Here is a 21,882-nt window from a genome sequence, read left to right on the forward strand (position 1 = left end):
TTTACAGTACATTTTAAAATGTCCAATTGAACATTTAACCACTTTATTTACATACACTTTATTAATCTGTTAATATTATTTATTTTCTAAGCCTCTGCTGACTCACTGAGGCTGGTTCGCCGACTCCCAGGGGTCATTGGACCACAGGTTGGGAAACACTGGTACAGAAAGCATTGTTGTGTGATGTGTCTTGTGATCTCTGAGGGGAATTCCATGGAACGCAGAAGGCTTCATTACAATAATGACGTTTTACTACCTTGGAATAGATCTTCCTCTTTCTCTCTGTTGACTAAAGCAGAAGCATTCAGGCAAACCCTCATTAACATGAAAAGTCTTGTAACTTTGTAGGAAGGGTCACACGCCACACTAAGCGTGGGAGAAAGAGGGAGATTTGTATGCCTTGCCAATGCAACCCTTGTTGTTTATGTGTATGTGAATCAGGCAATACTGACAGCTTGGACCATTACTCAACACCTTTCAACGTTTTCTGCTGTGTTCATGACACATTGAGCATTAATAAAGGTTGAGGCACACTTACTAATATTTCACTGAGCACAACCCAGCTGTGCTGCATTGCCTGACAGCGTAATATTTACTAACATATATCACTGCTACTATCTTTCCAAGCACAGATGCACTTTCAGTTTCTCAAGCACAGGAGCACTTTCAGTCTGCCTAGTGCCAGGCCTCAAGGAGGCGTGATGTTTTGGTAAAAAGACCTGTTATACCATTGTTAGTTTATAGGGTTTTGTGTCAAAAAGCATGATGTTCCCTTTGTGCAAAGTAACTGTTTGCAAAGCACAATTTATGTTAACTTTAGACACCTTACCATTGCAACAAAGTTTTGTGCTGGAAAGTAACTAGTTTATCAAGAAATTTGGGCTAGTTTCTAAAGTCAGTGCAAAGCCTTGATGAAACTGTCCAGAATCTTTAAGTTGTAATACTGCTTAACCTTTTAACTTTTTACCTAGTGTATGCTGTACTGTGGAAAAGAAATACCCTGGTGTCAATTGTGTTTACCGTTCGCAATAGTAAAAAAAAATACAACGTGAAGTTTTGCTACTTGCGTTCGCAACAAAGGTTTCGAAAGTAGAAAGAAACCTACTTGATAAACTCCGATAATAGTGTGATTGTAGATGTCTCATACATACTCATTGTTGCAAGTGGTAAATTACACCTTTAACTCCACCAGCGACTAGAGACGAATTGTCCGTAAAGATGAGCTACTTAAATGCTGACGCTTCACGTCACTACTTCACAAGTTCTAACTTCCAGGAAGCTATTCAGTCATCAAACCACTATTCATGTGAAGATTTTAATCGTACTCAAATAGAATATCTTTCAGACTGCGATCACAGGTTTACTTACAGTTGTGTAGTAGCCATGTTGACACTAAAACATTTCTGCAGCATTAGGCAAACTGGAAATTCTATGCTATGGAAGGAATAGTTTACACAATAATCAATCGCTCATTATTTGTAATTGTGCATCATCTTCAAAAGAACAAAGGACATTTGCATTTCCTCAAGGACTCCAGTGTATTGTTTATACCCACCAGAAATGGTGTGAGGGTTTTCAGCACTACAGGCAAAATAACATTTTGCCGGCTGGGGCTCCCCATACAGAAAAACCCATTATTGGTCTTTTCATAGCAATATGGAGAATCTACTAGGTAGCGCATAAAGCTACCGGCCCTACCCTGCCTTAAGGAAGTTTCCGTCTTCGATCCAAATATTTTACTCGTTTGGGGACAAGTGGAGAAGCCGTCTCGGAGATATTAGTGTTGTAAATGTGTATCAAAGCAGTTAAGCTGGCCGATTTCTGGAACGTGTGAGTTGAATGTGCATGCATAAAGCTTTGACCAGTAAAAATGGAACATTAGTTAAATATTTGCTGAGCACTTCAATTCATAAATTCCAGACTTGAGCTAATGTACTGTTCCTAGAATATACCATTTGACACCAGCCGTCCTAAAAATCTGTTAGTTTAAAACATTTCAACATTTTCCTGTTACGCTGTTGTTCAGCTTCCCGTAATTCTATGTATCTGCGAGGACACGTGGCACGCGCGAGAATTGGCACATAGTCTACTTTTTCTATAGATCGATAAAATGTCCTTTGTCAGTGGTTGCGTTATTTCTCGTGCATTCAAATTGCAGGCCTCTGTCTGCAAGGACCAAAATGCTAATTTACCAAATCGGGTTAATTTGATCTTCCCAATCCGCATACTACCACTCCTGCACATGTCCTCCGTATAGACAACTCCAAGATACTCTCGCGGGTGATAGTGCGCGTTACAAATACAATATACAACTATACACATACCCTAGACACACCCATACAACATTCAATGAACCCATTTTAACAAAGCGATATGCACTATCTGTCAAATCCCAGCACAATTCACGTTACTCATGCAAAATCCTTTCCGATAGTAAAATAGGTGCACATATTACGCGCCTCACGGATTCACATTTATGTAATCGCCCACATGCCCTTCATTGATTCACGTAGACGCACGCATGCCTGTTCTTAAACACACACGCACACATGGCAGTTACGCACAAACTGTAGTAAAAGTCTACCATGCCTGTGATAACTTCTCAGTGACAGAAAGTACGGCTAGGGTTAAATGAGCAATGATTCAGCCATCCTGCCAAATTCACGCGTCATTAGCCATGTATTAAGAAAAAACAGGGGTATTTTGCAATAACAAAGTAGTAGGCCAGATTCAAACCTTTACTTTAGAAGTAAAATGGAGACAAACTAAATAACACAATTGAAAAACTTCCATAGATTAAGAAATAACATCATATTTGGCTAGATTTATAAATCCAAAATGTCTTATTAAAATAAATAATAAAAAATAAAAGTACTGTAAACAGACCACATGCAGGGAAGATTGAAGAGATGCCATTTTCTTGGACACATAAATTGCTTATCACAGTCAATCCCTATAAAGGATACAGCTCATATAGGGCCAGGTGTATCAAACAATTTTGCATTCGCAAATGGTGCGAATTGCAAAATTCCACAGTTCGCGAATGCAAAATTGCCTTTCATGATTTATGAAAGGTATCCGCAGTGCAATTTTAAGGAATTGCAAAAATAGCGATTCCTTAAAATTGCGACTCCAAGTAGGGGATCGAAAATAGGGAATACCTATTTGTGATTACCTATTCACATGTATCATACATTTCCTAAATGCGAATTTGGCATTTAGGAAATGCAATTACCACAAACTCAAGTTTGGTGGTAAGCATGTGCAATTTTTTTTAATGCATTACATATGCATTTTTAAAAATGACATGTAGCACACACATGCCCACAAATATATTTTTGAGGTGCATCAAAGGGGGCCTTAGACGCCCAGCACCCTGGGGTTTGCATGACCTAATTTGTGAATTCCTAACACGAATTTTCAAATTAGGTAATGCAAAACCATTCGCACCTATAGGCCTATAGGCCCATAGGAATGAATGGAGTCCCATTCCCCAATTGTGATTCAGTAATACAGATTGCGACTTTTAAGAAATCGCTATTACCAAATTGCAATTTTCATACATCCCATTTTGCGTTTCTTAAATAGCGATTTCTTAAAAATCGCTATTTAGGAAATGCAAACCGGGATGATGATACATCTGGCCCATAGTATCTTCGTCAGATTCTTTACCTATCCCGCAAATAAGAAAGTGAACTGAGTGCTTCAACATTTAGTTGAAGCCCCTTCCTTGAAATGCTGTAAATCTACATACTAGTATGTGGATTTACCTGTTAAACTAGAATTCCACTGTGTGGAAGTTTTAGAGGCGGAAAATTGCTCCATTTCAGATGGCAGACTTTCAGCCAAGTAAGCTGTCAAACATTAGATCTGCCATCACCAGGCCACCGTGAAAGCCTACCATCTCTGCCTCAGGTTTTTGTGCCATTCAACAATAATATTTTATTTGTAATTCAAAGTTTAATCAGTTTGATCATTCTATTATAGGCAAAATAAACAAGGGTCATAATATTTGTTGAATAATGTTAAAATAAAACATGCAAATAACACTTCAATAGTAGCTTTATTTGTTAGATTTCTATAATTGCAAAAAATCCTCCTTCACAACTGCCATTCTGCACTACTCAAATTTTCACCATTGTATGGGTTGAAATCTGATATTTTGTATTTCTGTTCATAATTCCCTTTCCTGCTTTGTTTCTCAACGCTTCTCCCTTTGTGGAGATTTCTCTGGTTAGACACTGACCTCTGACGCTGCTACCAAATAGAAACAGGAGGAGATAGGCGTTATGGGTTCAGTGTGACCTGTACATTGATGTGCTTTTGGTTTTGTAAGGCTGGGATGGATGCAACCACTGTGTGAATATTATTATAGGGTTGCCTAATTTATTGGACGTGTCAAAGCTAGAGTCTTTTACATTTTCTGCTTGTATCTTATTATTTTCTATCTTACATTTTCTGTTTCATTTTATTATTTTCTAAAGGAAGGAGATGTGTTATAACCTGCTAAACTTGTAATGCATTCTATGCATACTTCCATTGTTCTCTGCACTGCTCAGCCAGTGTGTGATGTCATGGAATGTTGGTGAGAGACTGGAGGAGTGTGACAGAGAGAGTGGGCGGAGCAGAGAGTATTCTGCTCCTGTTGGAGCAGAATGATAATTACGTTGTTGAGAGCTGTAAGGAGAAAAAGGTAACACAGCAAGAAAGAAAGAAGCAAAGAGGTAGAAAGTTGTAGGTAGAGAAATAGAGGCACAGAGCTAGGTAAGACTTCCAAGTGAAATAGAGAGAGCTACAAATAGGGATACAGTGAGAAAGCTAAGGTAAAATGAGTTGTTTGTTAGAGAAAGGTGGGATCAGAGAAAGGCAAAAGTAGACAGCTAGAAGTAGTCATGTAGAGGGAATTGAGGTCAAGGAGTGAGAGGGAGATGACCTGGCAAATGAATGGCAAGGTCAACAGAGGGGTTTGGTAGAGTGAGCCAGAGAGAAAGCTGAGCAAAAGTGACAGACAGCCAAGCAAAGTAATGAGAAGTAAGGTAGAGCGAGATGAAGAGAGATATTGAGACGTGAGGTAAAGAAAGCAAGGGGATTGAGAGAGAGGGAAATGAGGACAGATACAGTGAGGTGAGATGAAATAGAGCACCGAGGTACATAGTGACAAGACAGAGGGAGAATTGAGGTACAGTGTTAGGAAAAGACTGGTAGAGGCAGATGTAAAGAGTGAAAGAGAGATGGATGCGGTGGAGAGAAATGCGTTGACAGGTGAGGTAGGCATAGGGTAAGTGAAGAGAGTAGAGCTGGAGAGAGAAAGGGGGTTGATAAAGAGTTGAAACATAGAAGAAGGTGCAGAGAGCTGAGAGACAGAGAGAGAGAGAGAAGGTAATAATAGAGAAAGACGTAGGAGGTAGAGAACAAGGGGTAGTGAGAATGGACTATTGCAGTGGGAGAGGTGAGATAGAGGGAATAGAGGTAAAATAAGTAAGAAGGGAGGTGGTGCGGTGAGGTAGCAAACACATGTTCAGGTAAATTGAGATTTTCTGTAGTGTGAGGGACAGGTGGAGCAGAGAGTTGTGTTAGGTGGTGAGGTGAGGTAGAGAGAAAGGTGAAAAAGTGAGAATGACAGCTGAGACAGTTAATTAGGAGTGGTGTATGAGAGATGGAAAGAGAGATAGGGATAGGTGGGGTAAGGAGTACTGAGGTTGAGAAAGAGGAGATGGAGCGCGGTGACATGGAAATAGAGCACAGGGGGAAACAGGTAGCAATGGTTTGGAGATTGAGTTGAGGTGGAGTGGTTAAAGAGCCCATAGTCATAGAAAGAAAGTTGAGAGAGTGGTAAAGAAGGGTGGGATAAAGAGAGGTGCATTAAGGGAATGGTGTGGTAGACGTAGAAGAAGTACAGAGAGTTGAGCTAGAGAGAGAAGGGGAGGTACATATAGATATTTAAAGGTATAGAGAGAGACAAAGAGACAATGAGAAATAAACAGAGAGGGATGAGGTAAAAAAAGGGAACTAGCACCGAACTTTGCATTCTCACCAATTTCATGCCTGGCCCTCTATGTGGCTCATGGGACACCCTTCTGGATGACTGCCGGTGTGAAAACACCAGTTCTGTCTAAGTTGTGAGGATGCTTAACTACATCCTGAGCACTGTGTACAGCAGCATGCTGCCTGCCTGGGTAGGAGCGCACCTCAATCTTTATTTAGCACAGTAGAGATAATTGGAGGTTGATACCCTTGAGACAAATGTCAATTTGTGTGTCACTATCATATATATAGAAGTGGACATTATGGTGGTCATTCTAACCCTGGCGGTAAAAACCGCCAGGGCGAATGACCGCGGTAGCACCGCCAACAGGCTGGCGGTGCACCGCTGGGCATTCTGACCGCGGCGGTTCAGCCGCGGCCAGAAACGGAAAGTCGGCGGTGTACCGCCGACTTTCCGCTGCCCTTGAGAATCCTCCATGGCGGCGGAGCGCGCTCCGCCGCCATGGGGATTCTGACACCCCCTACCGCCATCCTGTTCCTGGCGGGTCTCCCGCCAGGAACAGGATGGCGGTAGGGGGTGCCGCGGGCCCCTGGGGGCCCCTGAAGTGCCCATGCCAATGGCATGGGCACTGCAGGGGCCCCCGTAAGAGGGCCCCACCTTGTATTTCAGTGTCTGCTTTGCAGACACTGAAATACGTGACGGGTGCCACTGCACCCGTCGCACCTTCCCACTCCGCCGGCTCAATCCTGAGCCGGCGTCCTTGTGGGAAGGCTGTTTCCCACTGGGCTGGCGGGCGGCCTTTTGGCGGTCGCCCGCCAGCCCAGTGGGAAACCCAGAATAACCGCCGCGGTCTTTCGACCGCGGTACGGTCTTCTGGCGGTTCCCGCTTGGCGGGCGGCGGAACATCAGAATCACCCCCTATGTCTTTCCAGTATAGGTACCAATAGAAGCAAGTAAGTGTGGAATAACAGGCTCAGTTCCCATGGAACACCACATTACGATTAGAATTGTTAATGCCTCTTACTCAAAGCACACTTGCTAGGTTTAGTTGAAGAGGAAAAAAGATCCATTAAAGCTTTTCCAGGCAGGTTTGTCCATGTATGGAGTCTTTTCAGCAATGTCTCACTGTGTGCATTGTCACAGGCTGCAGAGAGGTCTACGAAAATGAATGCAACTTGCTTGAATTTATCTAGAACAATGAGGGAGTCTTCTGTATGTCATAAAGAATGGTTTCCATTCCTCATTTGGATCTGATGACTGGCTTGAGGTTATGTAGCATCTGATTATCTTTCACATATTTGTGAACTTGTCTTATAACTTCTCTCTCCTGAACTTTGCTAGGAAAGCAGATTACAATAATGTGCCACATTTTTAGAATTTTATGTTGGTTTCTTCAAGGGAGCATTTATCCAGTTCTCTTCAAGGGGGATAGGTATAATTTATTTGTGATATTATACACAAATGAAGGAACTAAATGGGTTATGCAATCTGCATGGCACTGTGTTGACACTTTTATATTTTGAGGAAACCTGAACACCATGATATACTCTACGGTTTGAGAGCATTGTGAGAGACTTATAAGAGGGAGGTGAAGTTTCAGGATATAATCAAGACGTGTAGCTGAGTAAGATGGAGTCTCAGTTCATATTTTTACATATTTTACCTCAAAAAATACCGGAGGATCCCTGTTTGGCTGCTGGGAGATGCATTATGTGGATTTTAGAGCCTGTGGATTGGCCATTTCTTTTTAAATGCTGAAGATTTCCTTAATTTCCTTAGTCTTCTTAAGAGCTTCATTCATGGTTTGGTATACAGACTTTGTAACTTTCTTGTAATAGCTTTGTGGTAAACCCTAGAGTGTGTTGTCCAAAGAGCTTTATCCTCATTGGATTTTTTTTATACCAATGGATTTCAGTTAGCAACACTTATATTTCTGGTAGGCATATTTTTTTAACTAATTGTTGGCTGATTAGAGCCCAGTTTTCAGGAATTTCAATTTAAAAGGGGGGCAAACTGTCAATGGTATTACTCAGCAATTGTGCGGGCTAGTCAACAAGCCTTCAAGATATCCTGTATTCTGTGGATCTTCTCTGACTTTTTATAAACCTCATTTAACAGTTCCTCGTGCTTCTCAATAAAGCATTGGCTTCTGAGTTGATTGATGTGATAAATTAACAAAACATATTTGAGAGAAGGAAGGTGATTAATGAGACCATGTCTGAGGCAGCACCTTAAAATCAATAATACCATAGTACCCACAGCACTCAATACCAATTGGTGCACTCAATGGCAAATCAAGTAAATCTCAGTCCATAGTTGACTTGTAAGTAGATACATATCCATATCTTTCTGTGCAATTGATCCAGAGCATCCAATCGTGTTAGATGAATCAACTTTACTTTATTCGAGATGCACAGAACCAGTCAGGTATATATACGAACAGCCAACACGTGTTTCGGCACAACATGTGACTTTTTCAAGGCTGCAAAGTATAAAATATACACATAAACATATTATGCGCAACATCATATGGAAAGCATGACATCCTTATTGGATAGTTACATCCATCACCACAGAAAATCTAGTGTTTAAAAGAAGTCTGAAATAGATGTGTATAGAAACAAATGGCCAAGATTCACCACACGGTCATGCTTCAGCATATTTCATAATGAAACTAAAAATTCTATGGTGTCCAGTATAGAAATAGAAAAAGAGAAAAACAAAGTAGTATATATGTAGACCACAAATCCTGAAATTGTGCCCTTGTCTCATCACGAGGTACTACATACCAGTAGAGGTATTTAAAGATGAATGCCAGCTCATGGGCATAGGGATAAAATAATCATCGTGAATATAATAAACAAAATTCAATAAGTCACTAGTGCCATTTAATGAACTCTTACCAAATAAAATAAAGATTACCCAAATCCAAGTACCTGTGATAGGTAAATCTTAGTCCTTAACACAGCGTCTATTTATAAGCTCAACATAAGTTAGTTTGGGCAAAATTTCAAGTAGGGATAGGATATCAATTAATCCAACCACGTAATATTGGCATAATCAATCAAAATCATTATTAGTGTCTGCATTCAATACTATAGAGATGGACGTGTAAAGCCTTTTACTAGTTACCAAAAACTCAGGGCCTTTAGGCATTAAGTAAAATCAACCCACAGATCGAACTTACCTATTCTAAAATATTTAGTGGATTTTTAAAGTCATAGGATTTTATCCAAGACGGCGGAATCATATATTGGCACTCAGTATACCACTGTTGTAATGAAGGAGCTGTTTGGATTTATTGTACAACCACTCCCTCAACAGGCAGAGACTCAAATGAAGAGCATTACAAATCTAGTATTACTTTGCAAAGTAGCCTTACAGGAATACACTAAAACTACCCTGCCCACTACCCCTATTGTTTCACTCTTATTGCAGTTAGAAGGATGGTGGAATCAACTTTGGTAATGGTAATGAAGTTAGTAAAGAAGTTACCTTTAAACCAAGTCTCTGTGAGACTGATAACATGAAAATCTTTTAAGTTACTTCACGTGTGTCGGGAGTGGGCTTTCAGGCCGAGTGCATAAGATATGAAAACATGAACAGAGATAAGAGATCATACTGAAGGGAAAATTAGTGATCCCAAACAAGGTTTGAATCAAGAGAGAAAATTAATCTAGGAGCTGATTCTCCTCTTCATCCCTTCTTGTCCTCAGGCTATTTCATGGCATGGCGGAGTTGAAAATCTCAAGTATGCTTCCCTCTGTTCTGTATTAGCTTTCAGTATGGTGTTTCAGACACATATGCTTTAAGATTAGGAGATAATATGCAACTGATTATTTCCAGATTCTTTATTTGTGTTAGGGAACCCTAATCCTGAATGCCTACTGATAGGAATAAAAGTATAAATGGTGTCAGTCACGAGAAACACTGAAATATTGAAGTCAATTTGAAAGGTATCACATTTGACATTTTTATTGAAGCCCGAATAGAGTAAAAATAATTTTCAGGGTGGTTTTGTTCTAGTGTAACAATGAAAATTTGTGTTTTTAGGTCTTTCTTTAATATTCCAGGTTATCAGTTATACATTGGGCTACTAATTTGGGAGCGGGTGCTCCAACCAGTTTGTTAACACATAATTTCTGATCAAACCGTGGTACCTGTGGCATGAGCAGCAGATAATTCCTAAGGGAAATGTGTCTATGAGCAAACAGTACCAAACAAGATTAAATTTAAGAACACAACACAATAAAATGCCCAAATCAGCTTATAAAAATAATCAAAACAAAGTTAACGAGAAACACAAAAATTGATTAAAATCAAATAAGGGAAATAGGTAACGTAGATTTTAAAAAATGTAAAGGAAAAAGATCATAGGACCAACGGAGATGTAAAATTCGCTTTCAATCTATGTGCATCAAACAAAAACGGTCTTTAAAGCCAGTACTTCTACAGAAATAGAAAGAAGGAAAAGTTATCAACAAACTGCTGTGCCTCACAGATGTCAGAGGAAAGGTCAGAGACAGTAATATTCCATGCTAGTTCAAACCTATGCTTTCAATCTTCCAGGAGCTCATCTGGGAAACTCCAGTCACAGCAGCATGGGTGAAATAGATCTTTCTATCCTGCTAACACCAATAAGAGGCTGAGTATTTCTTGAGGCATGGGAACTCACTCCCGGTCTCTCCTACAGCCTGCAGTCCCCAAAGGCAAGATTCTGGGCACTAGGTCTCCCACCAGCAAGGGCTCTCTCAGTGTCCATTCTCTACTGATCAGCTAGACCTCCTTTAAAGTGTCCTTCTGCCTTTTGTGTCCCTGTAGCAACACAAAGCCAGACAATTGCTCATTTGAGAGCAGTTCCATTCTCTGAGTACCAGCAGGAGTCAGGTGCCCTACATCCTTCTTTTGTTGTGCGCAGCAGATAGGCAGCATTTTTTTTGTTGTAGATGTCTCTTCCCAGCAATGGTTGAAGATGTGGTGCAGGGGTGGCAGTCTTATCCTGCGCACTAAGCAATGATTGATGAATTCCCTACACTCAGTCCTGGCAGCTTTCCTGCGAAAGACCAACCTTCTTTCCCCGTAACTTCTTTTCTCAGTTTGCTTCAAACCTTTCAATAATACCTCACCCAAGATGGACACAGCCTTCCTCCATCTGTCAGGATTTGTCCTTTTTTCCATCCACTCTCCTATGTAAATTAGATTTCTCATTGCCGGAACTGATTTTCTTTTCTGCAGGAAGCAGAGGAAAAAAGTTAGGATGTCTCTTGGCATGAATAGTTTCAGTTCCTGAGGCACTCATTTTGGATCTCCACGTCAAAAGCAATAGCTTCCCACTATCTTGCCTTCAGTGCTTGTCCCCTACTAGATGTCTAATCCCTGCTATATATTCACTGTTGATACCACTTCAGCCTTCCTGCTTTCAGAAGAATGGCAATTCTTCTCCAAGAGACCAGTCATTAACAGTCAGTATGGAATATGTATTGTGGCCTCTGGCGAAGGCTAATGGCCAAAGCAGTTCAAAAGAAATGTGTTCTCAGGCAGCACAAAGTACAGTTTTAAAGTTGTTTTTCAACTACATTTATCAATAATCAATGCTCGTCTTTTAATCCCTAATCCCTGGGTCTAATGAATATCCAGGTCTGATGATCTCCTTTATCTGTGTGTCTGGTTCTTAAAAGGCTTCTGGCCTCAACACCACGAGGAAGAAGTTATTTTTCCTGAATACCAAGATTGGATTTTGGAAATAACTATTGTGATAATGTGTTCAATTGATTAAGTCTTGAAGTCTGATAATCTTTTTACCTTGTGAAATAGTCTGAGCCAATCTACAATGTTTGTCTTTCTCTCTGAAACTGACAATACTCAGATTAGCCTATTTATTTGAATCGGGCAAGCGGAGTCTTGTCTGCTGATTTAAATGCCTATATCGATAGCAATTTCTCTTTACTGTCAAAAACACCACGGTGAGAAGTTCCATTGTTGGTTGATTGTGGTGTGAGCCCTAGTCAAGCAACAGCCACAGTCACTGGCAGGGTGAACCACAAAAAGTCACTAACTTTACTGGTGTTTAACCATGGGTAGCTTGGTACAAAAAGCAGTCAGGCTTAACTTAGAGGCAATGTGTAAAGTATTTATGCAGCATACAGTAATAAAGTAAAAACACAACACAAGGAAAATATACGGAGATCTGGTCGTGCTAGACCGGGGCAAAGTCAAAAGTTGAGGCCGATCACGTTGGGCCATGGTCAGATACAAGAAGTGGATTCGGCCTGGCCAGCACTTACCTTCGGACTTAGAAATCTTTTGAAGAAAAAGTTTCTGCTAAGGTAGAAGTTCAGCGGGGCAGTGCTGCAGAAGTGTCTGAGGAGGGAGCATCAGCATCAGATAGCTATAGAGAGTAGCCACTGTGAAGTTTTTTACAATCCGATTTAGCTGTCAGGAGTGAAGTTGAACATTTCCAATGGGATGAAACAGAAGGCTCAGCCGAAGACAGTTTCATGAGGTCAGATACCCCTTTGGCGAAGGACCGCTGAAATGGATTTGCTGCTGTGGAGAAGAACGTAGCAGGAGAAGCCGCAAAGTCAATCCCACTGGTGATACACCTCGGGCAGCTAGGCGAGCAGGTTGGTCCCGGTGTCCTTCTGGTTCTCAACGCACTTGTTGGCCACATTTTGTTTAAGTCCTCAGTTGTGGAAAATGGCCACCTGGGTACCTTTGCACCACAACTAAGGGTACAGGAGTGAATGGAGAATTCTTGGGAGTGTCGGGGGTCAGGACTCAGACTGGGTCCAGGTGCGGGTTCAAGGTGGTGGCAGCCTAATATTTCCTTATGGCTCTGAAAAGGAGGCCAGCAAACTAGCTCTTGGAGTCACTTCTGAAATTTCTGGGTGCGGGTGAAGATGCAGAGCTCCACAGCAGGGCTGGCCTCTGAGGGTTCCAGGCAGGCTTCAGGCACCAAAGCGGTCCTTCCAGGTATGGCAGCAGTCTGGCAAAGCAGGAAACAGCACTAGGCAGTCCTCTCAGAGTCCTTCCGCAGGTGTTGTGGTACACTGAAGAGTGGGTCTGAGAGGCCTATTTTTATACCCTGTTGCCTTGCTCCTAAAAGATGGGAGACATTTCTGAAAAGGCGCTTTGACGTTCTAAGAGTTTCCTTCCTCATGTGCCCTGGCTCCGAGTTGGTTGGCACAGACAAGCCTATTGTGAGGAGGTAGGACACAGCCTATTCAGGTGCAAGTGGGTCTGTGCTCAGCTCTGCCCCCCAATCCTCCAGGTTGATGGCCCATTCAGGCTCTAATAATTCAACTACTGTGTGATTGTTTGGGTTTGAGTTTATAAAGTCCTAATTGTCAGGTACACCCAGTCATGTGACCTAAGACAGTCTGTAGGCACAGACGGCTCAGTGCATGAAAATGCCAACTTTCTAAAACTTGACATTGCCAAACTTGTAATGATAAATTCAACTTTACCATTTAAGAGGGTTTATCATTATAAGTTGATGGATACCAAACATGACATAATTACTTCCTCTCTTTTAGGAATTACAACTTGAATCCCTGATGTTATCCTATGGGAGGGGTAGGCCTCACAGTACTGAAAAACAAATTTGGGTGTTTTTCACTGCCAGGGTATGTAAAACTTCAAAGTACATGTCCTACCTTTTAATTACACAGCATCCTGCCCTGTGGGCTACCTAGAGCCATGCCTAGGGGTGACCTGTAAGTACTAAAAGGGGGGTTTAAGGTGTGACACCGGGGTTTAAATGCCAAGTCGACATGGCAGTGAGACACTGCATTCAGGCTGCAATGGCAGGCCTGGGAAATGTTTTGAAGTGCTCCTTAAGTGGGTGGGGGCATAATAGGTGCTACAGGCCCATAGGTAGCAGTTAATTTACAGGCCCTGGGTATATGCTATATCACTCTACAAGGGGATTACAAGTATATTAAATATGGTAATTGGGTATAAACCATTGCACCATGTTTTATGAGGAGAGCACAAGCACTTTAGCACTGGTTAGCAGTGGTAAAGTGCACAGAATCCGAAGGCCAACAAATGCAAATATCCAGCAATAATAGAAGAAGGAAGGCAAACAGTTTGGCGGTGACCCTGTAAAGAGGGCCATTTCCAACAGCTATCCAACCAAGAAGAGACATTTTACAATTAATTGGGAGGATGCTATATTAAAGGTAAAATAACCCTTATTTTCATTTCAAGGCATCTTCTCTATTTGTGATATAAGATACATTTCTATCTCACAAATGTATTTCTGTCACATTTAGAACCTAATTTCCAACAGTGGGATTGTCTTTGTTAGGGTCAGTGGATCCTAAATATGGTTCTGGTTGTGTTGAGGATGGAGTTCCACTGTCTGTTTGTTTAGTCTTTTAGCTGTGCTGAAGGAGTGTAAATACAAAACTCTTCTGCTGTGAGTTTTATGCTGAATAAATAGTATTGAAGATCCTTTAATAATGGATGAACTTTTGACACTTTTAACCCACAGGATCTTTAAAATATGGCGTTCTAGAACAAATGCTTGTTAGAACCCATTTTTAGGTCTCATCTGAGACAGCGCATCAGTTGCCACTTACAAGACATTTTGCTTACTTATAGGGGCCTAGAGCCCATCTATTGTTGGCTTAATCGTCACTCTCATTTCTTTGCTTCTCTTTGATGGAGCATGCTGTCTTCACTTTCTCTTCATGTATCTGTTCCTCTCCTGGAGCGTGGCCCAAGTACTGCTTCCTTGCCCAGTGTCCTTCTACTGTTTGCATTATTGGAGCAAATTTTGTTATTTTGGTCGCAACGGTCCCTGTGTTTGTAGGCTCTCTCCCCTCCTCCAGTTCTGCTCCACTGCTTGCACCCACTCACCCTGCATTATTGCTTGCCTGCATTATTGCTTCCCTTTCCCACCCTCACTCATGGTTTTGCTTTGCTCCCACCTTCCCTGCCACCCATATTGCTTTGCCTCCACACTATCCACTGCCATCTGAGTTGTTTTGCCACACCCTCCCTTCCCACCATCTTCGTTGGAATGTATGATGGAACAACTAATGCGAGAACCACGCATGCCTGAACAACGCGCTCAAAACAACAACCGTGTTGTTACCACGAATGCCTTTACCATGCATGATTTTTTGTTGTAAAAGCATGCCTAGTAAAGGCATGTGTGGGAACGGCATGCATGGTTCTAGCATACCACCCCCAACCTGCCATAAGGCCCAGAAGTACCCCACTCCTAATACTAAAACTACTGGAACCCCACCCCTAAAAACAAAAGTAACCCGACACCCCCCACCGACCCTGAGCCCTAAAACCTTCCCTGACCCCCCCCACCCGCCCTATAAACAACCGGCCCCCTACACCCGCCCCTAAAAACAGAACTACCCTAACCTCCCACCCCAAAAACTAAACTACCTGACCCCCACCCCAAAAACAGAACTACCCTGACCCCACACCCCCAAAAGCAAAACTACCAGACCCCCCAAAGCCCAAAAACAAAAGTACCCCGATCGCCACCCCACCCCTAAAAACCAAACTACCCTGACCCTCAACTCCAAAAACAGAACTACCCCCACCCCACCCCCAAAAACAAAACTACTCTGACCCCTCACACCTAAAACCCAACTACCCCGATCCCCAACCCTGCCCTTAAAAATAAAAGTGCTCGAACCCTCACCCCCAAAAACAAAACTACCCTGACCCCCCCACCCTTCACCCTTAGAAGCAAAACTACCCGACCCCTATCCTACACATAAAAACAAAACTACCACAATTCCCCACCCCCAAAAACAAAGCTACCCCGCACCCTCACCCCTGCCCCTAAAACAAAATTATCCGACCCTTGCCCCTAAAAACAAAACTACACCAATACCCCAACCCCACCCCAAAAAAACAAACTACCCCACCCCCCACAACAAAACTACCCCGGCCCTGAAAACAGAACTACCCCGATCCCCCACCCCACCCCTAAAAACCAAACTATCCCGACAACCCCAAAAACAAAACTACCCCACCCCCAAAAACAAAACTACCCTGCCCATCACTCCCACCCCTAAAAACAGAACTACCCCGATCCCTCGACCCCAAAAACAAAACTACTCCACCCTGCCCCTAAAAACAGAACTACCCTGATCCCCCACCCAGCTCCTAAAAACCAAACTACCCCGACACCCCCACCCCTAAAAACCAAACTACCCTGATCCTCCCAAACTACTCCTAAAAACAAAACTACCCTGACCACCCCACCCCACCCCTAAAAAACATACTACCCCAACCCCCTGCCCCGCCCCTAAAAACCAAACTACCCCGATTCCCCCACCCGCCCCTAAAAACAAAATTACTCTGAACCCGCACCCCAAACACAAAAGTACCTCGACCCGCACCCCACCCCTAAAAACAGAACTACCCTGACCAAACACCCCTGCCCTCAAAAACAGAACTACCCCAACCCCGCCCCTAAAAACAGAACTATCCCAACCCCCACCCTTAAAAACAAAACTACCCTGATCCCCCACCCCGCCCTTAAAAACAAAACTACCCGCCCCCGTCCGTGAAAAAATAAACTACGCTGATCCCCCACCCTGCCCCTAAAAACAAAACTACCCCACTCGCCCTACCCCAAAAACAAAACTGCACTGACACCCTCCACCCCCACGCCAAGCCCTTAATCCACCCCAAACCCCACTTACCTGACCTCGTCCTCTCCTGATTACTCTGCCCTTTTCTCTGCCTTAACCACGCATGTGTGTATTTCAGCACATGTGTGGTTAAGGCAGAGAAAAAGGCAATTGTTGTTCCAGCAAGCGCGGTGACGCTTGCGTTGTTCACAGCATCGTTCTTCCTTAGTCATTATTGATGACGTTTACCTCTACGTTGTATTGCTCCAACCCTCCCTTCTAACTGCCCATGTTATTTTGCCAACAAACAGCTGCTGTGCAGCATGGCTGGAAATAAAGGAAAAACAAAACACTCTGACATAGCCATACCTCTAACTAATCTATTTCTGGCCAGTGCTCCACTGGAATCACACGAGAATTGACTCATTAAATAAAAAACTGCCCACCTTTAGAATTTTGGAGAAGTGGTGGATTACTTGTTGCAGCCTATTTCCAGAAAGTGTTCAATAATCTCATTTTTTTCAAAATACATTTTTTCAGTGTTTACAAGAGAAATAATTGTCTGTTTGAATACTCTGGGTTACATGCGAACCACCAGAACGTTAAAGTCACTGATGCATTATACTTTAAAGAACCATTTGCACAAGTGTAAGTTTTAGCCCAAAATATGCAGAGAAGAAACATAGTATTAAGACTACCTTAACCAGTCAAGTCTGTTGTAAAATAAATATTTCAATTGCTGTTTTCTATTTTACACAGTGATGGTGCTGGTGGAGCTGGGCTCACAAACTGTAGGTGAAGTGTGAACCAGGCATATAAACAAAGGTTTTGTATAGCTGTTCTGCAATTCTGGAATCATTTTTCTCAGTGTTAGCTGATAAGCAGGGTCAGTTCGTTGACTGCTTGCTCCTGATATCTGTATGACTTGAAGCCCATAGGTTTAAATCCCATCATGTCTGACTTTAAACTTTCAATCTCACATGGTCACCAAATTGCTTCTGCCGACAGGATGTTGCATTTTCAGAAAAAAAAGTAGTGCTGGACGTGCCATCATGTCGTTGCAGCACACTTGGAATATTTTGTTTTACAGAAATAGATGCCAACAATATGTCCCTTAGGTGCTGGAAGTTTTCTCCCAAGATGGGGCGTCGGGCAGTTCTCAATTTCTCATGCTCACGACTTCCATGAGGTACATAATTGCATGGAAATTACAACTACGGAACACTTGCAGGTATGCCCGATTGTGGGAGAGCAGACAGAGAATAAAATGAAGGGTCTTATTCACAAAGCTGATTGTGGCATAAAACGCGAACACTCATTTCAGTAAAATAAATTGCTCTGCTTCATTGATGGTATAAGGGTGCTCCTTTAAATGTGGCTTTTAGCTTCGCTAAGCACTGTTGTTTAAGGTTCACCTGTGTGAGAGAACATATAGAACACACTGAAGGGTCTTATCCACAAAGCAGAGGTTGCAAAAGCCCTACATCTACTGCCACAGGGTCTCGCCTGTCCCTGGGGTACATTTCCAACCTTAATGCTATTCACGTAGATCCTATGAGTACGTCCAAAAATCTACAAGTCACAGATTTCCAGCAGTCCCTCAAATCCCTACATTTTTTGAGTATTTGCACGATTAACTTTTTAATACAGGCAAAGCATTTTCAATGTAGAGAAATCCCTCCGACTATAACCCCGTGGGGGTGTTCCCTTAAATTCCCAGCCTGAAATGTCTCTACTGCTATTCACAAGTGTAAGCTTTGGCGATGGAAAACTAACTTCAACAGGTATGATAATGCTCATAACTCTATAGAAGTTTGGGTCCGTCATCTGTAACAGAGTCGAAATCTCAAACCTTCCTGTCCCTCACCTGCATTTACATTGGCAGATGCTCGCCATCCTGCTGGATTTCACCCATCGTAAGTATGCTTTGCAGTTTCAACGACTCATTAATCTTGGTTCTGTGACTCAGGGTGAGTCAGTTACATTCTCAAGTTGATTTTCTTTCACATTTAAGTACAATAAATACAACATGTTGCCACAGAGTGCTTCATAAAATCTACCCAATAGGAAGATTTGAGATAGAGTTGTGTACTTCACGCTTTTCTTTGGCATTTGCAATTTAAATTGCACATTCTGATTTTGTTTTCAGGTTTTTTTTCAGCAAAACAAGACCTTTTGGAAATTGAGGAGGAAACTTATTCTGTCTTGGTCCACTATTGATTAAATGTGTATGTGCAGGATTTGAGTTTTTCTTCTCTTAATGTTTAGGTTACGAACTGACAACGTGGCTATAATTTACAAAACTGGGCAACGTACATGGGATCGGTATGGAAATCAAAATTCATTTTGCATGCTTCAGCTACTTAAAAGGCAAAACTCACATTTTTCGCTTTAAGCTTTCAACATAACACATGCATATAGAATCTGCTTTTGGACATGCGCTAATCTGCTCTAAGTGCTAGCAACCGTGAAAAAGTTCTTAGGTGCCATGCTACATGAAACTAATATACTTCTAACATCAAGTGTAAGTTGAACAGTTGAACTAATAGACTCATTTCATCATCAGTGTATGCCTTGACTAATCCCTTCTGCTTATATTATACAAAAGTAGAATAAATATAAAAGATTGAGAAAACACTGCAAACATTGAATGTTTTAGTTGGTGTGAAGAACTCCTGAAAAATAAACAAACAGTAAGTCTTCATGACATGGATATATTAAATTAAATATAGAATATTTTATTTATTTTTGTCAATATTACAAGAATACGTCTAAGACCGTTTGCAAATACTATGTTTTTAGAAGTGAAGATTGAGACCCCTGATTCCAAACTTGCCGGAAATTACAGGAGGAGATACCAGGCAGAGCTACGTTTCCCAGTGTCTCGACCCTATTTACGTGGCAATCATAAATTCGTGGAACGTACAGTCGAATGTAATGTGTTACGACACGTTGGATACACTGCTGTGTGGAGGATGCTGTATACACTGTGGGTTACAGTCTCAAAAACACCCCCATACAGTTGTGTGTTGCAGCCAAATGTTCTGCTCTTGCAGATCCTGCTTTGCAATGCGGACCTTTGCGCCAGAGGAGGGCCATGCCACAAATGCTCAGTCAAAACAACAAGCTGACTTTACCCCTAACAATCCAAAAAAGATGTGGTTTAACGTGGGGATGAATTCAACTAGTGCTCTGCCTAAATTAAGTCATCTCATTGGGAATTTGACCCAATCAAACATTGCTTGTTCACTACATAATTTATGAAACAAGCATAACAATATAGCTGTCTATAAATGTTTATCCATTTGAATACTTCCTGGTCTCTGAGCAAAATAACAAAATCATGAATAATCACCCATTTCACAGAAAAAGACAACATTCATTATATTACAGGCACCTGATGAAAGCAGTATTACAAAGTGCCTATATGTTCCTTGTTGCTCCTTAACAATAGAAACAATGTTGGTGTTTATGTGGTCGTCTCAGTTCATATTCCTTATGGAGGTAGCCCCACGGCGAAGGAGTCCTCTGGGGTGCAGAGTCCTCCTGTAACTCATTATAGCGGACCCAAGCAAAACCCAATGTTGTTGAACTCCTCTAAACTTAGAAAAATATTTCATTTGACAATTATGTATTTCAAAGGGCCAGTGCATTGGATTATATTCCTACCTGTAGTTTAGGAGTACTCAAGTGCTTATGTAGGCCGTGCACACTAGCAATATTAAGCTATGCAGAGCCATACCGGGGAATCAGGTGCGTGCTTGGTTCACATCTCAGTGCATCCATTTGTGAATACGGTGTGTGCCAACATGTGCACATTCCACACCCATGGCCTCATCACATTTCCTATTGAAGAAAATTGCAGATACAAAAAATGACATTTGTACCCCTACAGCACATTTTGAATGTTGCTGTTTTGCTTGTACTTCTGTTTCAGGCCCAAAATATAATATTTACATCATTTACGTGGATGGGGAAAACACTGCTGTCAATCGGGCTCTCTTTAAGCAGAAGACTCGCAGCCCTCCCTGGGGCATCAAACTCCCGCATCGGTAGAGCAGCTCGAGATTCTCGAAGAAGGGAGCTCTACCAAACCTAACTAAACCCTTCATTTACATAAGGGCGGCTGTGGACCAAGTAGGCACATACTGTGCTTGTATACAACTATCTATAATGTATGTGTGCAGTTTTCTGTGGCTCGTGGACTCTCATTGCTGTGTGTGCTGGCTCTTTTGGCTCTTTTCTGCCAAAAGTCTGCTGTAGAGAATACAGACACTGAATTGTTATTGTCAAGACGAAAACTTCAGAGATGTCAGGCGCATAGTCAGGGTTTTAAATGGGGCGTGTCTTGGCAGTCCTCCACACTGACCTAATGAGCCCTGTATTCATGCCCTTAACAGGCAAACACACTTATCAATTTCACAATGGCTGGAAAAACATCTTAAAGTAATCCATATTAGCGCTGTGCTCCCAGTTTATATTTCACGGATCACTTCACCTTGCATTCCTTGAGAGTATTTCTTTTTTCCAGATGTTACTGTTTCTGTAGTGTTATTTTTCATGTAAGGTATGTTTCTTCTATGGTTCACACTAGGAGAGAACGTGTCTCTAGGCATCCAAGTGAGTACAAGTTATGGATAGGCGTGCAAGCTGGACACGACTGAAATTTCTGTAAGGTACTCTTGGTTTCTCACAGTGCTTCTCATCAGGTCATAAAGGTGTTCAGACTACATGCTCATCCAATCCTTGGCCTCTCTGCACAGTGCACACAGCATTGGTCGCATATGTGCCAATTCTAAATACCACTTATAGGAAAGTGTGTGAAGGAGGTATAAACAGCTGTTGAAATAATGTCACCGTCGAAGGAAAAGAAAATACAGCGACTGATTCTCAAAGGTAACTTACAATTTTCTGTAAGATCAAGCTTTTGAGTAAGTTTACTACTTTTTAGTATTCACAAACTCCAGGAGTATGTTACTACTTTAAAAGAAAAACAAACAGCATTGGGTCCAGCACTACACATGGCCAACTACTATTACTACCACACCATCCTCAATCAAATAATGGATGTAGGGAACTAAAATACAATTTTAAAAAACATATTTTCACCATTATTATGTTTGATAGGGTGCTGCAGTACCAGTGGTTGGCCATGTGTAGTGCTGAACTTAATACAGTTTCTTTAGCAGTAACTTACACTTAGAGTCTGTGAATACTGAAAAGTAGTAAGTCTACTCTAAAGTGTAACTTACCTTTGCGAATCAGGCCCACTGTGTTTAAAGG

The 21,882-nt window shown here is 41.9% G+C and overlaps 1 protein-coding gene across 9 annotated transcripts in view; it reads left to right on the plus strand.

The window, feature by feature from the left end:
* BLNK (B cell linker) overlaps positions 1–21,882 on the plus strand; it is a 545,638-nt gene that overhangs the window by 392,181 nt on the left and 131,575 nt on the right. For 6 of the 9 annotated variants that reach the window (XM_069239783.1, XM_069239781.1, XM_069239782.1 and 3 more), the window contains one exon: positions 18,868–18,924. The exons of the other annotated variants lie outside the window; for them this stretch is intronic. In XM_069239783.1, the coding sequence (XP_069095884.1) occupies positions 18,868–18,924 (57 nt within the window). The remainder of the gene's footprint in view (positions 1–18,867; positions 18,925–21,882) is intronic. 9 annotated transcript variants of the gene reach the window in all.

This window comes from Pleurodeles waltl, chromosome 6 (assembly GCF_031143425.1).
Source record: "Pleurodeles waltl isolate 20211129_DDA chromosome 6, aPleWal1.hap1.20221129, whole genome shotgun sequence".
NCBI classification, from domain to species: domain Eukaryota; kingdom Metazoa; phylum Chordata; class Amphibia; order Caudata; family Salamandridae; genus Pleurodeles; species Pleurodeles waltl.